Below are 20,539 nucleotides of genomic sequence, written 5' to 3' on the forward strand. Positions count from 1 at the left end.
CCTCAAATTCTTTTAATCAGATCTAAAATATGGAAGTTGATTTGGTTTTAAAAGGACATTTATTCTAGAGCCAGCTCTAGCAGATAACACTGTTTAAGTAATTTGGGCCATCACAAACCCGTTGAATCTTTTCACAATATTTTTCGGGTAAGAAATACAATTTCAATAGAAATCCTCAGGTATGCTTCGGACATATGTAGTAAATCACTCAGTAATTGACATATCTAGCATATTTTGTAGAAATGGATCTCAAGCCACATTAATGAGCCTAATAATATTTAAAGAGATTAAATCAAGAACATGTTTTGAAAAATAATGCCTTTAAGTTTTTTGGACAATTTAAATCATCAAAGAAATATTCTACTTTTAGAAGTTAAAAGTAGTAGTAGTTAATAGATTTTTGCCCTATCAATCTGGTATGACTAAGAATTATCATAAACAAGACTATTAAAATGTTTTAGAGTTGATAACAATAATTGGGATACTTAAAGCAAATAATCCTTATTTATAATTTTGTTTGCTTTGCCTTATAACATTTGGATATTGAGGTGGTGTTTGCTATTTTGGGGGATCAAAACTGAGTAATATGTCATTACCCTTAAAAAACTCTTAAGAATAATAGAACTTAATCTTTTGAACTTAACTATATTTTAAAAAGAGGTAAAAATTTTATATAATATATACTATTTTGAATTTTTAAATAATACTGTCACTTATATTTGAATATATTTTTGTGAATCTCTCAAAGCTCTTTGCATGTGTAACCTGCTGTCATTTTTGGAAGTGTGAAGGGAGAAGGCCTGAGGGCTCCAGGGAAATGTGATTTATAGAAATGGACATAACCACAGGAAAATCATTTCCTAAAATCATAGTGAAAAGTAATTCAACCTTGGGATTTTTCACAATAGGCTAATACCATTAACTGTAGAAATTACCCATCTTACATTAAGCTTCTACATGTACATTAACTTTTTCAGAACAACACCAGGTTTGGTAAAACTTAAAGTCAGCAGATTTGGGTTTGAATTCTGAATCTACAACTTATCTGTCAGTTGGTGTTGAAGAACTCTCTTCTCCTTACCTGAGCCTCAGTTTTTTCATGTGTAAAAGGGATAGTAATACCTACGTTACCTAATTAATGGGACTTTAATGATGATCAAAAGGAAAATGTATGTCAATATATTTTGCAAACCTGAGAAGAATTTTATAAATGTGATAGTTGGATTGTGGTTGGTGTGTTTTTTAAATAGCATATATTTTTCTTTTAATTTTTGATAAATATTTTCATAGCAAGGAAGAAATTATGTGTCCATATGCTTTTTTCCCCAACAAATGAAATACATATAAAGAATGATACTTAGTACATATTGTTTGAAATACTGTTTCATCTTGACTTATGTTTTAAATTTGCATTAGGACATGTGACTGTTTTAAGTTTTTCTCAGTGGAGCTCTAATTGGAAGACTCTCTGGCTTCATAAGCCTTTCTAACTTCCAGTGAGACTCTAAGTAGGAGCAGAAAGTGGAAACTATTACCCATTGGCTGCTCATTGTACAAATCTTTTGCTTTTTGTCGTCTTTGAAATTTATATCTTTTTAATGCCCAGGGCTAATGTGACAAGGTCAAATGGTATTAGGTTTTCACTAATGTCCTTTGTCTTTCTGGTTTGAATTTTCTTGAAAAAGAATATACACAGAATGTCAGTAAAAGGAAAAGTTAGAGGTTTGAAAAAAAAGATTCTACTATTAGGTTTCTACCATCCTAATGAATAGTCATAAAGGTGAATGAATAGCCAGTTTTCTTGATTAAAATTTCCATAAAAGAAAAAGAACATGATCCTAAAAGCATGGTTATCTGAAAAGATAAAACTTCAATATTATAAAAATATTTGGCCAAACCAAACATTTTTTTTTTTACTTAGACTGATTTTTGTAAAAGCAATTTTTATTTTTAATTTTAAAACTTTACTGGTTATTTTTACTTGATGTCTTCATATAATTTATCTGCTATCTATATGTTGCCATATAACTTATTGGTTAAAAAAATGAGATGTTCTGAAAAAAGAGAAAAACTCAACTATTAATCTTTCAAAATTCTTCTAGGAGATGGGTAAAGATTTAGTATTAGAAATATATTAAAGGTACAAAACAAATAAGAATGTTCTTGTTAATAAATACATTTATTAGAATTATATTTTCACTTGAAGAACTTAAATTTCTTACTTGTAATAATGATCTACAACGTGCCTGAGTTAGAAATGTCATAAAATTAGGACTTAAATCCACTAATCACGTATTGAAAAAGTTGTAAGTTTCTTCCTTCCTTCTTTCTTTTTTTCTTTTTCAGTGTACATGTGACATTTCAGTAAATTTTACTATTAAAGAATGTGTATGCAAATAACAAAGTGTATGTATAAATGTAATGGCCAATATTTTAATACTTTTGTTACCTTGGATTTTTTCCCCCGGAAATTGTTTTTAAGAAGTGGTGTTGTATAGGTTTTGTATAAATAGTAATATTGTACTTAAGATTGGTTACGTTCAGAGAGATCTTCTTCCAGCCTCATTATTTAGTCTATTTCTTCATCAGTAGTATATTCTGTCTCTGCTAATGCAGAACAGGATAGTACAAGAGAGGAGTCAAGGTCGATACAAGGCTTAGTTTTATGCCAGAACCATGAGGCTTCCTGTTCATTATTCTGTAAGCTTCTGACCTTAGAATAATAGTAGGTTTTTTTTTTTTTTTCCCCATGGCAGGGAGTTGGTAAAAATAAAGATGTAAAAATCTCTTCCAGGACAACTGGAGGGACAGTATAAAAAACAAGAAAGTAAAAGAAGTAGAAATTAATGCATGCCTCTTTTTTCTTGGTACCAGAAGTACTCCTTTAATTGGAGCATATTTTGAACATTTATGGATTTCCAACATTTATAGGGGGGATTAGTTCAGAAGACTTTTGTATTTGTAGTGAGAATATGTTTTATACAAAGAGATTTTTGTCTTGTTTAAAGATTTAGATAAACTCGCTTAATTTTCAATTCCAGGTAGCTAGAGTAATGTGACATTATGTTACAAAGTAAGTGTAGACTGTCTTAGTCGGAAATGCAAATTAAACTAATTTTCCCTTCATAGCTTTTGCTTCCAATGATGGGAATATTTTGGATATCATTGACACTCCTTGCTTGAATAAAGCTTCTTAGTGACAATTATATCTTAGAAAAAGATAGAAACTTTTAAAAAGTACAAAGTTCATTATTATTAGAATTTGGATATGCATGAATTAATAATGAATATTAATTTTAAATGTTAATATATTTTTGCCAAATTTAAGTCCATTCTATTGATATGAAACATTTCCTATAATTGTGTTCCTCAGATGCATATTTCAAATTTAGAAATAACCCCAGTGTAACTTTCTACTTGTAATACTTTCAATATAGTGAATAAAACATTTTTTTAATTAAAAAGCAAAACTAGTTAATCAGTTATTCTGTCAAAAAGTGAGAATAAATACATTTTATGTTTTTATTACTTAATGGCTTGTTATATGTGTGAGCCAGAAAAAAATACTCAGACAATATAAATTCTCTGTATATTTAGCCTTACACAAAGACAAAACAAAACGGTAAGAGCAGAAAATCTACTTATTTTCATTTAAAGACTGAGTACACATTGAAGTCCATGATATTTGATTGGAATTGGCAATTCCTTTCTCTTTAGAGATGCATATAAATCTTCCATTATAGAATACTTAGAATTTTAGAATTACTGCATTTTTAGTAAGTACTGTTAATAGATGTTGCTATAATTGCATTTTATTGTACAAATACAATTGTATATATAACTACATACAATTGCCTATCTTTTATAATTGTGTTCTAAAAATGTATTATTATATAGTTACATCAATAGTGTTAAGGACATTCTAATTTAAAATTTTTATATATTCTATTTTTGTTTTCAGCTTAACAAAAATCATACCACTTTTTCATTTTATTTCTTTGGAAAAACTAGATGTCAGCAACAATTGTCTCTCTGGTAAGTTTAGAATAATACATAATTTTTTTAAATAATAGGCTTTTGATTTTACTTTTTAAATATAGTAAGAAGTTGTTTTGGGTAAATGTGTTAATGGCATTCACAAATAAAATATCTATACAGTAAGATGTAAGGGAGGAAAAATTTCTCCTCTACTCTCTTAGGGTCTTAGGCCGGGCCTAAGAATTAAAATAACAATAAGACAAACATAAGAAAAGAATACAGGTTTTTAATTTTTTTTTTTAACATGTATGCGGGAATTCTCACAAGAAAAATAAAGACCTCAGGAAGCAGTTAGAATTGAACACTTATGTAGTGAGTTGGACAAAGAGTAGTAAATTGTGAAAATATGACAAGGCAAAGGAGCTTGGGCTAAGGTAATTAATTGGACGTACAAGTGACTAGGAAATAAAGGTTAGTTTAACAAGTTTGCATACATTTCTCTTGGCCTTGACTTCCTGTCCTTGAGATAAGAATGTCTTCCTGGGTCCCACCCAGTGGCATAGTGGTTAAGTTAGCGCTGTCTGCTTCAGCGGCCCGGGGTTCGCCAGTTGAGATTCCAGGCGGAACTACGCGCAGCTTGGCAAGCCATGCTGTGGCAGGCGTCCCACATATAAAATATAGGAAGATGGGCACGGATGTTAGCTCAGGGCCAATCTTCCTAAAAAAAAAATGTCTTCTGGTATGTGGAGGATATCTTTAACATGGGAATTTCATCTCCTGCTTTTAAGAGGAAGAAGGAGGTCAGAGTGTTGTTCTTGCATCTGTGTTTTTTAAGCACCTTTAACTAAAACCGTCAATATGCCAGAATGGCATATTGGGGTGGCGTATTCTGAACTCCTTCAAAAGCATGATGAAATAATTCAATCAAAATTTTCTTTCCACTTTTAAAATCAGAACACTTCCATATCTTTCTGGTAGACCTGAGCAAATGTCACAATTACATTTATATTTAAAATTCATGTATCTTTTACCTATGAAATAAATAGCCTAATGAGGATGAATAAACAAACTTGTCTAACTTGTTGCCTCCTAACAGGTATAGAGTAGGCACCCATTAAAAGTTTGTTAAATTGAAGAATGATGAATTGATTTGGTTGACTAACTCCCCCCAAAATTTCCCCATCCCCATTCCCAGTCACTTCCTTCATAGAGACAACCACAGTTCTAAATTTGTCATGATAAGTTAAACTGTTCTACGTCTTTATATTAATGAGATCAAACAATACGTTCTCTTTTAGCTTTCTTTACTCAGCATTCATGTGACATTCCACCATATCAGTAGGGTTTTTTTTCTGAAGTGTAGTCTATTTCATGAATATATCACAATTTGTACATTCTCCTGTTGATTGATATTTTAATTGTTTGCAATTTTGAGCTACTATCATTATAAAGTTCCTATAGAAATTTCTGGTACAAATCCTTTTGTGGACCTATGTTTTCAGTTCTCTTGGGTAAATATATAAGAGTATAATTGCTGGATAATAGAGTAGGTCTATGCTTAACTTTATAAAAAACTGAAAAAACTGTTTTCCAAAATGCTCATAATGTTTTACATCTGCACTAGCAATGTAGGAGAGTTCTGATTGCTCCGTTCTAGAGGGTGTTTAGTGTTTCATTGTGTTATCTCATAATGATTTTAGTTTGATTTCCCTGGTGAATAATAATATTAAGCCTCTTTGCATGATTTATTGATGATTTCTGCATATTCTTTTGTGTCTGTTCAAGTGTCTTAACCATTTTTAAAATTTAGTTGTCTTTTTCTTATTTATTTGTATAAATTCTTTATATATTCTGGATGAAATTCTTTGGCAGATATGCTTTGTAAATATTTTCTCCCAGTCCCTCTTTTATCTATTAATTGTATTAATGGCATCCAGATGAGCAGAAGTTTTCAATTTTGATGAAACTTAATTTATCATTTTTTAATAGTTACTGTTCTGTGTGTCCTTTGTAATGTTTTTCTACCTCCAGATTGAGAACAGGATTTTCTCTTGCTTTCTTATAGAAGTTTTGTACTTTTAGGTCTGTGCTCTGTCTCAAATCAATTTTTTGAATGGTGTGAAGGGATGAGTTCAGTTTTTGATAGGGATATCCAGTTGTTCAGCAACATTTGTTGAACAAGCTTTTATCATCATTGAATTACTTTGGTGTCTTTGTCAAAAAATTGATTTACATTTGGCTCACTTTGGGATGTGTTTCTATTAACTGCTTTTCTCTTAATGATAAGATCATATTTTTCTATTTTTTATATGTCTAGTAATTTGTAACTATATGTTGAACCTTATACAGAATACAGTTTACTGAGTCTGGACATTGTTGTCTTCCTTTTAAAGGGTGTTAAGTTTACTTCTGGCAGGCAGTTGGATGGATAATTGATGAATAATTTTGTTTCTGTCAGCCTTAATTTCATTCTCTCCTAAGACAAGTCATTTTAGTTTTCAAGTCTTAGTGCATGCCCCTACCCCAGGGCATTGCTTTCACTCCTAATGCATAGTCTTTCTGGATTTTAGCTCAATCTCTGAGATGCTCAATTAGATCTTATTCTGGCTGGGATGAAACTCCAATGTCTTTCACTGCTGCATGACCTTTAGTGTCATTATTCAGCCTTAGCCCTACAGCAGGGATCTCTGCTAGGCTTTTCAGATTCTTGCCCTGCTGGTGTAACACCTAGCACTTATTCAAGGACCCGCAGGGAATCCTCACATAAACTTCTTCTGCCAACTCTCCCCGCCCCCGACATATACACACACAGCTTCTTCTCAATACTTTTTGCCATAAATTCCAGCTTCAGTTCTAATCTTTGCCTCCTCACTCAGCAAAAACACTTGGGTCTCCACGTTCCCGCTCTGAAGTGATAAATTGCTCTCAGGCAGAAAGCCATTGTGATTGGAGGTTTACCATGTGTGTTTCTTTTATCTCAGTCAGGCTTATAAATAGGTACTTCCTATACATTGTCCATTTTTATGATTGTTTTCTGTGGGAGGGCAATTCCAGTATAAATTCATCTGTAATGTACCTTAGATTGACCTACTATTTTAACTTTTAAAGGTATAACAGATCCATGTAATTCTATTTAGGGATATGTTCAATTATACTACTATTCTATTACTTTAGATTTCACTTTTTCAGATTTTGTGCTTATAATCTGGCATGAACTGTTCTAAGCCCTTTATACACATTATCTCATTTAATTTTCACCCTGCGAGATAGATATGAACCTCAATCGTAAAGCAGCTGTATGATTTGCATAAGTTCACACAGCTGCTATATCCTAGAAATAAATATTCTGACAGCAGAGTTGGTGTTTTTAATACAGTCTCCTTTTAATAGCATATCATATTCTGCAGAATAAATAACTTTTGTTCCTTTTTTTTAATATCTAACCAATAAATAAAATGGTCACTGACATTATTTTTCTTTATCTGTGATACCTTTCATAGCGATTTTTATTGTTTACTTTCTGTAGATCTTACAAGTACCATAAAGTGGTTTGATGCGTGCTATTCTCTCCGTGAATTATCTCTCACTGGAAACCCACTTCTTCAGGAAATAAACTCGAGGTAAAGAAATATTGTTGTACCATATGTGCATACTTTATTATAGTTGCAGAAAACAATTTTTTTCCATTTTATTTATTTATATATTTTTAATTTTAATTTTTGTTTTTATAGCAGTAATATTAGATTATAACCTTATATAACTTTCAGATGTACGTCATAATATATTTCCAATCTGTGTAGATTACATCATGTCCACCACCCACAGAATAATCATAATCCACCACCACACATGTGTGCCTAATCACCCCTTTTGCCCTCCTCCCTCCCCACTTCCCCTCTGGTAACCACCAGTCTAATCTCTGTTGCTATGTGTTTGTTTGTCATTGTTTTTATCTTCTGCTTATGAGTGAGATCATATGGTATTTGACTTTCTCCCTCTGACTTGTTTCACTCAGCATAATTCCCTCAAGGTCTATCCATGTTGTTACAAGTGGCTGGATTTCATCCTGTCTTATGGCTGAGTAGTATTCCATTGTGTATATATACCACATCTTCTTTATCCATTCATCCCTTGATGGGCACCTAGGTTGCTTCCAAGTCTTGGCTATTGTGGATAATGCTGCAATAAACATAGGGGTGCATATATCTTTATGCATTTGTGTTTTCAAGTTCTTTGCATAAATACCCAGCGGTGGAATAGCTGGTTCACATGGTAGATCTATTCTTAATTTCTGAGGATGCTCCATATAGCTTTCCATAGCAGCTACACCAGTTTGCACTGCCACCAGCAGTGAACAAGTGTTCCCTTCTCCCCACATCCTCTCCAACACTTGTTGTTTCCTGTCTTGTTAATTATAGCCATTCTGATTGGAGAGAGGTGATACCTCATTGTAGTTTTGATTTGCATTTCCCTGATAGTTAATGATGTTGAACATGTTTTCATGTAACTGTTGGCCATCCATATATCTTCTTTGGAGAAGTCTCTGTTCAGATCTTTTGCTCATTTTTTAATTGGGTTGTTGGTTGTTTTTGTTGTTGAGACTTATGAGTTCTTTGTATATTTTGGTTATTAATCCCTTATCTGATATAGGGTTTGCAAATATCTTCTCCCAATTGTTAGGTTGTCTTTTTGTTTTGTTGATGGTTTCCTTTGCTGTGCAGAAGCTTTTTAGTTTGATGTAGTACCATTCGTATATTTTTTCTTTTGTTTCCCTTGCCTGGTCAGACATGGTACTTGAAAATATGCTGCTAAGACCTATGTCAAAAGCATTCTGCCTATGTTTTCTTCTAGAAGTTTAATGGTTTCGGGTGTTACACTCAAGTCTTTAATCCATTTTGAGTTGTTTTTTGTGCACGGTGTAAGATGATGGTCTACTTTCTTTCTTTTGCATGTGGCTGTCCAGTTTTCCCAACACCATTTATTGAAGAGACTCCCCTTTCTCCATCGTATGCTCTTGGCTCCCTTGTCGAATATTAGCTGTCCATAAATGTGTGGGTTTATTTCTGGGCTCTCGATTCTGTTCCATTGATCTATGTGTCTATATTTGTGCGAGTACCATGATATTTTGGTTACTGTGTCTTTGTAGTATATTTTGAAATCAGGGAGTGTGATACCTCCAGCTTTGTTCTCTTCCCTCAGGATTCCTTTGGCTATTTGCAGTCATTATTGTTCCATATAAATTTTAGGATTCTTTGTTCTATATCTGTGAAAAATGTTGTTGGAACTTTGATAGGGATTGCATTGAATCTATAGATTGCTTTAGGAAGTATGGATATTTTAACTATGTTAGTTCTTCCCATCCAAGAGTACGGAATATCTTTCCATTTCTTTGTGTCTTCTTCAATTTCTTTCAACAATGTTTTATAGTTTTCAGTGTACAGATCTTTCACCTCTTTCATTAAGTTTATTCCTAGGTATTTTATTCTTTTTGTTGCACTTGTAAATGGGATTGTATTCTTAATTTCTCTTTCTGCTACTTTGTTATTAGTGTATAGAAACACAACTGATTTTTGTATGTTGGTTTTATATCCTGCAACTTGACTGTATTCATTTATTATTTCTAAAAGTTTTCTAGTGGATTCTCTAGGGTTTTCTACATACAAAGTCATATCATCTGCAAATAGTGACAGTTTCATTTCATCTTTTCCAATTTGGATCCATTTTATTTCTTTTTCATGCCTGATTACTCTGGCTAGGACTTCCAATACTATGTTAAATAAGAGTGGTGAAAGTGGGCATCCTTGTCTGGTTCCTGTTCTTAGAGGGATAGCTTTCAGTTTTTCTCCATTGAGAATGATATTTGCTGTGGGTTTGTCATATGTGGCCTTTATTATCTTGAGGTATTTTCCTTCTATACCCATTTTATTTAGAGTTTTCATCATAAATGAATGCTGCATCTTGTCAAATGCTTTCTCTGCATCTATTGAGATGCTCACGTGATTTTTATTCTTCATTTTGTTAATGTGGTGTTTCATGTTGATAGATTTGTGGATGTTGAACCATCCCTGCATCCCTGGAATGAAACCCACTTGATCATGATGTATGATCTTTTAATGTATTGTTGTATGCAATTTGCTAGTATTTTGTTGAGGATTTTTGCATCGATGTTCATAAGTGATGTTGGCCTGCAATTTTCTTTTTTTGTGTTGTCCTTGTCTGGTTTTGGTATCAGGATAATGTTGGCTTCATAGAATGAGTTAGGAAGGCTGCCCTCCTCTTCAGTTTTTTGGAAGAGTTTGAGAAGGATAGGTATTACATCTTCTTTGAATGTTTGGTAGAATTCTCCAGGGAAGCCATCTGGTCCTGGACATTTATTTTTTGGGAGGTTTTTGATTACTGTTTTGATCGCCTTACTGGTGATTGGTCTATTCAAATTATCTGCTTCTTATTGATCAAGTTTTGGAAGGTTGTATTATTCTGAGAATTTATCCATTTCTTCTAGATTATCCAATTTGTTGGCATATAGCTTTTCATAGTATTCTCTTATAATCTTTTGTATTTCTGAGGTGTCTGTTGTCGTTTCTCCTCTTTCCTTTCTGATTGTATTATTTGAGACTTCTTTCTTTTTTTCTTGGTGAGTCTAGCTAAAGGTTTGTCAATTTTGTTTACCTTTTCAAAGAACCAGCTCTTAGTTTCATTAATTTTTCTATTGTTTTTTTAGTCTTTATTTCATTTACTTCTGCTCTGATTTTTATTATTTCCTTCCTTCTGCTAATTTTGGGCTTTGTTTATTCTTCTTTTTCCAGTTCCTTTAGGTGCACTGTTAGATTTTTTATTTGGGATTTTTCTTGTTTGTTGTGATAGGCCTGAATTGCTATAAACTTTCCTCTTAGAACTGCTTTTGCTGTATCCCATAGATTTTGGCATGTCATATTTTCATTTTCATTTGTCTCTAGGTATTTTTTTGTTTCTCCTTTGATTTCTTTTTTGACCCAATCATTGTTCAGTAGCATTTTGTTCAATCTCCACATTTTTGCGGCTTTTCTCATTTTCTTCCTGTAGTTGATTTCTAGTTTCATACCTTTGTGGTTAGAAAAGATGCTTGGTGTTATTTCGATCTTCTTAAGCTTATTGAGACTTGTTTTGTGGCCTAATATGTGATCAGTCCTGGAGAATGTTCCATGTGAATTTGAAAAGAATGTGTATTCTGTCGTTTTTTGGTGGAATGTTCTATATATATCTACTAGTCCATCTCATCTAATGTGTCATTTAAGGCCAGTGTTTCCTCATTGATCTGTTTAGATGAATCTGTCCATTGGTGTAAGTGGAATGTTAAAATTCCCTACTATTATTGTGTTACTGTCTATTTCTCCTTTTATGTCTGTTAGTAATTGCTTTATATATTTAGGTGCTCGTATGTTGGGTGTGTAGATATTTATAAGTGTTATATCCTCTTGTTGGATTGTTCCTTTTATTGTTCTGTAGAGTCCTTCTTTGTCTCTTGTTACAGTTTTTGTTTTAAAGTCTATTTTGTCTGATATAAGTATTGCTACCCCCACTTGCTTTTCTTTGTCATTTGCATGGAATATCTTTTTCCATCCTTTCACTTTCGGTTTGTGAGTATCTTTAGGTCTGAAGTGTGTCTCTTGTATACAGCATATATATGCATCTTGTTTTTTTATCCATTTGGCCACCCTATGGCATTTGATTGGAGCATTTAGTCCATTGACATTTAAAGTAGCTATTGATAAAAGTGTATTTATTGCCATTTTGTTACTTTTTTTTTCTGGGTGTCTTAGTAGTTCTTCTTTGTTCCTTTCTTCTTCACTTGCTCTCTTCCCTTGTGGTTTGATGGCTTCCTTTAGTAATATGCTTGATTTCCTTCTTCTTACTTCTTTGTTTACATATTATAGTTTCTGGTTTGTGATTACCATGAATTTCCTATATAATATTCTACATATATAGCAATATTTATTGAGTTGATAGTCTCTTTAGCTTGACCTCTTTCTAAAAGTTCTACTCTTTTAATCCCCTCCTCCCACATTTTATGTTTTTGAAATCATATTTAATCTTTTGTTTTGTGTGTGTCTATCCATTACCCTCTTATTGTAATAGGTAATTTTAGTCCCTTTGTCTTTCAACCTATATATCATCTTCATAGGTGGTTGATCTGCTACCTTTACTATATTTTTGCCTTTACCAGTGATTTTATTGCCTATTTTTTTGTTTTTGTTTTTTTTGATAATTTTCTTATCCCTATTTGTGGTCTTCTCTTTCCCACTTAAATAATAAGTCCCTTCAGTATTTCTTGTAGAACTGGTTTCTTGGTGATAAGCTCCTTTAATTTTTGCTTGTCTTGGAAGCTCTGTATCTCTCCTTCCATTCTGAAAGATAACCTTGCTGGATAGAGTATTCTTGGCTGTAGGTTTTTTCCTCTCAGCACTTTATATGTCCACACCACTGTCTTCTAGCCTGTAGGGTTTTGGCTGAGAAGTCCACTGATAGCTATATGGACTTTCGTTTATATGTCACTTGTTGCCTTTCTCTTGCTTCTTTTAGGATTCTCTGTTTATCTTTAATTTTGGACATTTTAATTATAATGTATCTTGGTGTTGGGCTCTTGGTGTTCATCTTCTTTGGTGTTCTCTGTGCTTCCTGTACTTGGATGTCTTTTTCCTTCCTTAGGTTAAGAAAGTTTTCAACTATTATTTCTTCAAATAGATTCTCTGCCCTTTTGTCTTTCTCTTCTCCTTCTGGGACACCTATAATATGATTGTTAGTGCACTTGATATTGTCCCAGAGTTCCCTTAGACTGTTCTCATTTGGTCTCTTTTTTCTATCTGTTCAGCATGGTGATGTCCTCTAGTTTTTCTTCCAGCTCACTGCTGTGTTCTTCTGTATCATCTACTCTGCTATTGAGTCCTTCTAGTGAAGTTTTCATTTCCAGTATTGTAGTCTTCATTTCTGATTGGTTCTTTTTTATATTTTCCAATTCTTTGTTGATGTTCTCACTGTGTATATCCAGTCTTCTCCCAATATCAGTGAGCATCCTTATGAGTTTTTGTTTGAACTCTTTGTCAGGTAAATTGCTAACTTCTGTTTCATTTAGTCCTTTTTCTGGGGTTTTGTCCTGTTCCCTTGCTTGAAATGTCTTTCTTTGCCTCCTCATTTTGCCTCTTTCTCTGTTCTTATATCTGTGTATTAGATGAGTCAGCCTTGTCTCCTGAGCTTTGAGAAGTGGCCTTATGTAAGAGATGCCTTTTGAGGCTCAGCAGTGTGCTTCCCTCTCATCACCAGTCCAGATGATCCAGAAGTGACCCCTGTGTGGGCCTCTGTGTCCTTCTGCTGTGGCAGGGTTGCTGTTACCGCAGGTACCCAGGGAATCTAGTCTTTCCCTCCCTGGCTGGCTGTTTGTAAATTGTGTTTGGGGAACCCCAGCACCATCAGCTGCAAGGTCTAGTGGCACACTCCTGTTGCAGTTTTCCTGTTAATTGAGTATGTACACAGTGTAACTGGTTGCTAGGCTCAGGGGCTTACGGTTGCTGTAGGCCTCAGGCCTGCAAGACTGTTGTCAGCTCTCTTAGGATTGCAGCTGGGTGGGGCTGGCCCTAGGCACAGGAGCACCCAGTTGTTTCAGACTTTGGAAGATGGAGTCAATCCTCTTTGTGGCTTATTGTGAAGCACAGGTCTTTTGCCACTGATAAGCCCCACCCCCCACAGGTCCACACACACTGTCAACACAGCCCTAGACTGTGCACACTTCCTGACCCTCTGGAGTGTACCCAGTTGCCCCACTGCAGAGGCCCCAACCTCTTCACCAATGCCCCCCACAGTTCACCTGGTCCTCACACAGGCCCTGCCCCACAGAGGTGGACACAATCGCCTTCTTGTAGAGGATCAAGGCACCCAGTCTATGCAGGCTGACAAGTAGCCTGAGGGCTTACTGTTGGGTGGGGCCAGTCTTTAGGGCAGGCTTCCTGCCCTGGCTGAACTGGATTAAATCTGCACTCTAGTGGGTGTGGCAGATCCCTGGACTATCAGGCCAGGGGAAGAACTTCAGTGGTGTCTGCCAGCATCTGTGTCAGCACGCATGTACTAGGTCACAAAAATGGCCACCACCAAAGTCTCAGTCTCTGGAGAGGTCTTACCTCTAACTGAGATGCACCGAGAGCCTACCAGATAAGTCTCTTTTCACCAAAGGACTGCAGCTGTCTTTTTGGTGATTTTAGGTTGCTCTCTGAGATGGGTGAGTTTGTGTGTTGGCTCTTCAAGAGCTAGGTTTTTACAGCTTTCCTCCAACAGCTTTTCTGGGGGTATCCCCCATTGCAGTTAACTGCCAGCAAAGCCAGATAGTGGGACACTCATCTCAGTTGTGTTGAGTCTGAAGGATGCTTCTAGTAGTAATGGGCCCCCCTCATGACCTCACTCCTCCAGGGAGGGCTGCGTATCTTCCGGTGGCTCCCGCTCGGCCAGCTGTGAAGGTCTGCAGCTCGCAAAGATGGGTTTTTCCTCTCCAGAAGGAATTTCTGCCTCTTCCGCCTCAGTCAGGACTGTCCCTTGTTGTGGGGGTTCTTTTTATCCAGTTTTCAGTTCTCTCTCCGGGGTAATTTTTCCAAGGATAGTTGTAACCTGGTTGTGTTTGTGGGAGGTGGTGAGTTCAGGGTCTGCCTATACTACCATCTTGACGAGATCTCCCAGAAAATATAATTTGATGAAAATTGTCCTGTGTATATTGATTGCTTGGAAAAAATTAATGAAAAATAATTTAAAAGCTATTAAAAACAAAATAGTTTTGTAAAAATAGTTTAAAAAATATCTTCAGGGGCTGACCCCATGGCTGAGAGGTTAAGTTCAACCATTCCACTGCAGTGGCCCAGGGTTTCACTGGTTCGGATCCTGGGTGTGGACATGGCACTGCTCATCAGGCCATGCTGAGGTGGTGTCCTACATGCCACAACTAGAAGGACCTACAACTAAAAAAATATACAACTATGTACAGGGGGGATTTGGGGAGAACAAAGCAGAAAGAAAAGAAAAGCGAAGTATGGCAACAGTTGTTAGCTCAGGTGCCAATCTTTAAAGAAAAAAAATCTTCAGCCTAAAATATTTTATTGGATACACATGAACTAATGCAAATTTGAATGATAATTCTGATCCATACCATTGATTATGTGACAATTTTAGTATGTTGTTAACTTGACTTTTGTGTTTATAGAAAAGACATTTCTTCGGAAATAATTTTTACAAGTCATCTAAATCACATAGGTTTCTACTTAAAATTATTTTCTTTGTGCCAGTAATTTGATTTTGTTTTATTTTCCTAAAAGGGAAAGTTGGTGTCTGTTAAAGTATGTGTTATAAGCATGTGTGAATTCATGCCTCTCTTTGGAATTTTGCAGGACCTAGGTGTAAATGAAGAAAGACATTTCGTAACTTTTTAAAATGAATTTTCTTCTTTAAAAAAGTTTCTCTAATCTGAATCGCTCATATTATGCTAACACTGTTTTCCCCAAATTGACCAACATCTTTTTTTATAATCAGGTTTTTGGAGATAATTTACATGTAATAAACCTCATCTGTTTTGTTTGTGGGTGTAAATATTTTGTAAAGCCCCCATAATCAAGATACTGAACATTTTCATTACTTCACAAAATTACTTCATGCCCCTTTGCAGTCAATCTCCTCTCTCAGTACTTTAAAATGTCTTTCCACTGTCTTATGGTTCTTGTTGGTTCTGATCAGTCTGCTGATATTCTTGTCTTCATTCCTCTGTCTCTGGATACTTTTAATATTTCCTCTTTGTCAATGGTTTTCAGCAATTTGATTATGATGTGCTTGGTGTGGTTTTATATGGATTTACTCTGCTTAGGATTTATAGAACCCCTTGGATCTGATAGAGTTATAGTTCTATAAAATTTAGAAATTTGGGGAACATTATTTTTCAAATGTTTTTTCTGCTTCCTTCCTATCTTATCCTGCTAGGAGTCCAATTTCACCAATATTAGACCTTGATATATCCCAGAAATCTCTATTGCTCTGTTCTTACGTTTATTACACTTTTTTCTGCCTGTATTTCACTCTTAATAGTTATTGCTATGTCTTCAAGTGCTCTATTTTCTTTTTATGTATCTACTCTGATGTTAATCCTATCCAGACTATTTTTCAGTTTAGATTTTAGATATTGTGTTTTTCATCTCCAGAAGTTTTATTTATGTCTTTTTTCTTGACATTTGCAATTTCTCTCCTGTTTGTGCTCATGTTTTCCTAAATCGTCTTGAACATATGAAGACTGTGTATAATAGCTATTTTAACATCCTTGTCTACTAGTTCCACCATCTCTATCATTTTGAAATCTATTTTTATTATTATTTTTTTCTGATTCTGGGTCATATTTCCCTGCTTCGTGCATGCCTGGTCATTTTGATTGTATTCTGGACATTTTAAATTTTATATCGCTGATTTCTTAATTTTGTTTTTTCCTTTAAATAACATCTATTTTGTTTCTTTTGTGCAGCAGCTAAGTTACTTAGAATTAATGAGATGCTTTCAAAGATTGCTCTTAAGTTCTATTAGAGAAGTCCCAAAGAAATCTTTAGACTAGTGCTAATTTAGCCCCACTACTATGGTGCCAACTTTCTGAGTATTCTCCCTGATGCCTCTTATATGTATCCTTTCAACTTGGGCTGATGAGAATTATTCCCAGCCCTATGTAAATTCCTGTAATTTTCCTGCCTTTCACTTTCCACTGGATCTTTCCCTGGGCCGTAAGTGATTTTCTCTCACACATCCTCAAATCTTTACTTATTTACCCAGGTCCAGGTGAATTACATCCCAGAATACTGAAAGACTTTGCATATGTCCACTTTGGAATTTTATGGTACTGATGATGATTCTGTCCTAAACTCTTGTCTCTTTTTATATCTAGCAGCATGCATTTGTTACATGGTTTGATGTGATTTATTGTACATTTGACATTTGTATCATGTTAGGTCATGGGTTTATCAAGGTAGGTGAGTTTGGCAACATGCTAAGTGTAAGGAAAGGCAAACATTTGTTAAAATTCAGGTAGGAAAAATCTATTTCAGGATCCTTAGAGTTTGGAGCAAGTCAGCAAGTCTTCTCAATTTGACCAGGTAGTGAAAATACAACATTTATGAACAAATGTAGACAAAGAAGAATGAATAATTGAAAAAAAGGTTGTTGTGACACCTGATCATAGGTCAGAAGCACTTGACTCTTTGTCCTGATTTGGTTTCTCTCTGATGTGTGGCCATAACCAGGAAGATCCTGGTGCTGATCACTTCAGAGGAAAATAAGATTTATTACAGAAGAATCAATAATCTAGTTATGTTTGAAATTCCTATATCTGACTTAATCTACCTGTAGAATAAGATAAGAGTCTAGGAAGTACTCTCTTTTTCCTCCCTTGTCTGAGGCCTCTGCATACCTCTGACACTCTTTACAGATGTATTGGTTTCCTGAATTTGTTATTTCGTCTTTGGTTAAGAAAATAGCAGCATTTTTACAACAAGTCAAACACCTGTGTGATTTGCTACTAGTTGATAACTTATGTATCACAGAAGAGTTATTATCTTTGCCTGAAAGTCTATTTTTCTTTCTTTTATCTTCAAAACTCAGTTTCCACATAAATTCCTAATATTACATTGTTTTTTAAGGTAACCTGGTATGTTTCCACATGTTTTAGGATAGGACTTGTCAACTTCTTGTTTAGAAACATCTTTTTCCAAGTGCAATTTAAGCTGTGTAGCATAGAGGAAAGAATATAACTCAGTGCAGTGGTTCTCAGAGGTCTATCTTCAGACCAGCACTCCACCATCACCTGGAAACTTGTTAGAATTGCAAAATCTTGGCCACTGTCCAGACCCACTGAATCAGAGACTAGGGGATGGTGCCCAGTAATCTGTGTTTTAACAAGCCCTTTGGGTGATTCAGCGCACACTAAAGTTTGGAAATCACTGTTTTTTAAACAAGGACATCCTACTCCTGCCCTATATTGTGTGATCCTGGGCAAATAACTTAACTTTCCTATGTCTCTGAATCCTCATTGGCAAAATGAAGATAACAATAGTACCTAGCTTATGGGATAATTATGAGAATTGAATGGGATAATACACATATTTTGTTGAGAAAATTTCTGGAACATAGTAAGCACACAAAAATCTACTATTTTCCAGTACTAGGCTAACCAGACTATATATTGGTTCTTACTCAGTCACCAAGTATTTACTCTATGCTTGCTATATGCAACCAGTGTCCTAACATATTGAATATCATAAAAGAAATTCAATGTAACCCATGATTTCAAGTCATTTTTATAATCTTGTTAGGTATAGAAAATGTATGTAAAAAAATGGTAACCATGAAAACTAATAATGATAGCAAACAGTGGTATAGTGTTTACTTTGTTCCAAGCATTGTTCTCATTTAATCCTCACGATATGCCTGATGAAATTGCTGCCTAGTATCCCCGCTTTGTAGTTGAGGAAACTACATGAAAGCATTGCATAGGAGTGCCTCTCACATAGCACACTTAATAAATGTTAGCCACTCTTTTTAAAGAGCTATGGAGAAATTTTAAATAGTTGTGTGAAAAGGAAAATAGTGTTTGGGGAATATTGTTTTCAGAAGCAAAGTGATAAGAGATTAGGGAAAAGTGGCCAAACTAAACGAGAGTTCAGGCATTAAAAAGGGCTAAAGTTAAGTAGTAGGAGTGGCCCTAGATTATAGTACAGATCCTTCTAGTTCAGAACTGAAAGTATATATATACTTCTATCCCTTGTAAGTAGTAGACACCCAAAATTATTTGTTGAAGGAATACGTTACAGAATTTAATTACATTATAATGTGTAAAAGCTTGAAAAAATGCATGTTTCAGCCCCTTTAATTTTTCTATTGAATTTATTTAATTTTATTTTAGTGATTGAAAATGTTATTCTCTATAAATTGACAATTGATATTATTGTTGATTTGAAGTAATTATCAATATCGGGAATTCTAAAACAGGAGTCCTCAGACTTCTAGGGAATGATAGTGTTTATCAGATACTCCAAGTGTCCTGAGAAAATGATATTATGACAAATTATTATAGGAAATATCAACTGTTAGTTAGTCAAATCATAGGGGATCAGAAATTGCAACTATTTAAAAATTTTGTGTATATGTGAAGAAGCCATCTAAATATGTTTCTAGACTTCTTGCCGGCTGGGTGGACTCCCTCATCTGGAATAGAAGCAGTCAAGGTCCCCAACCAGATGCATTGGCTCAATTTCTGGGGCTGTGCTTCTCTTACTTTGGGATTTAAAGTACTAATCCCAAGTTTTGGGCCCACATATCTAGGAGCCAGATCTCAGAGTGAAATTTACCATACAAAAAGAAGAGTATAATTATGTCAAAAAGACTGTACTTGGCAGGTGATATTATTTATAAAGAAAATATCTGATGGGCTGTTTTTAGATAGATATCTTTATTTTCCCAAGTAACTGTATAGACCAAGTCTATGATGACAAATAAAATAGTCAGTTCATATTCAGAGCAAGCTCTTTAGGGGCAATAATTATTCTATTAGGTGTTGGGCAAGTAGAACATGAATTCTCTTGCTGATCCAGCATCAGTTTCCATTCGAACAGCTGCCACGTTGCCAGTTGCAACAGCTAGAAACAAACCTACGTTCTGAATAATCTTTGAGTTTATTTGTTTTTCATTATTTTGTTTGTTTCGAGTATAAACACTCATTTTGTTGAATAAAATAGGCTTGTGGTAAAATATATTAAACTAATATAAATATATAACGATAAATATTCACCTTTTACTACACTTACTAAGTAATATACTTCGTTTTAAAGAAAACATTTAATTACAAATAATACTGAGAGAAAATAGGTGGTATTTATATTATAAATATGTACAATTATTTAGCTATTATAATTTCTAAAAGTTTTAATGAACTTTTCTGAACTAGAGTAATAGAACCTTGAAAATGTTACCTATCAAATTTCACTTAGGTCAGTTAGCTTAATACAACTTTCATAATTTTAAGAAGAGACTCATTTATCTAAAGGATTTAAAATCTAGTAATCCATAAAATATGGATTTGTTAATAAAGGATAAACTCAAACTTTAAGCAGTGTGTTCCAGTGAACTTTACATAACCCCTTGATACCAACAAAGGGATTAGTTATAGATTTTCCCAATTGGCTTCTTACTTTCATGTCTAGCCAGTGATAACATGAACAAAACTGATGTACTAAAAAATCTCTTTTTAAAACTTAATCCACAAACTCAGTTTGGAATCTCCTTTGGGAAAGTGTTTCATTCATTAATGATTAATAGAGCTTCTTAAGTGACAGAATATTCACAAGGAAGTTTTTACTAAATGAAATATTGATTTAGTCCTTGACTAGGAGGAGCCCAGCTGGAAAAACTAATATTGAGATCTCACAGTATTCTTATACTTCATTTCCAACATGAATCAACTTGTTACAGCACTTTCTAACACATTCATCATAGACTTTTATAAGGCTACACTTGAACTTAAGGCCAA

General features: G+C 34.4%; 1 protein-coding gene across 16 annotated transcripts in view; it reads left to right on the forward strand.

Annotated features, from left to right (window-relative positions):
- Positions 1 to 20,539, forward strand: part of LRRIQ1 (leucine rich repeats and IQ motif containing 1) — a 214,479-nt gene that overhangs the window by 60,008 nt on the left and 133,932 nt on the right. For all 16 annotated transcript variants that reach the window (XM_070254620.1, XM_023631410.2, XM_070254613.1 and 13 more), the window contains 2 exons: positions 3,962 to 4,035; positions 7,505 to 7,598. In XM_070254620.1, coding sequence (XP_070110721.1) covers positions 3,962 to 4,035; positions 7,505 to 7,598 — 168 coding nt within the window. The remainder of the gene's footprint in view (positions 1 to 3,961; positions 4,036 to 7,504; positions 7,599 to 20,539) is intronic.

This window comes from Equus caballus, chromosome 28 (assembly GCF_041296265.1).
Source record: "Equus caballus isolate H_3958 breed thoroughbred chromosome 28, TB-T2T, whole genome shotgun sequence".
In the NCBI taxonomy this organism is placed as follows: Eukaryota; Metazoa; Chordata; class Mammalia; order Perissodactyla; family Equidae; genus Equus; species Equus caballus.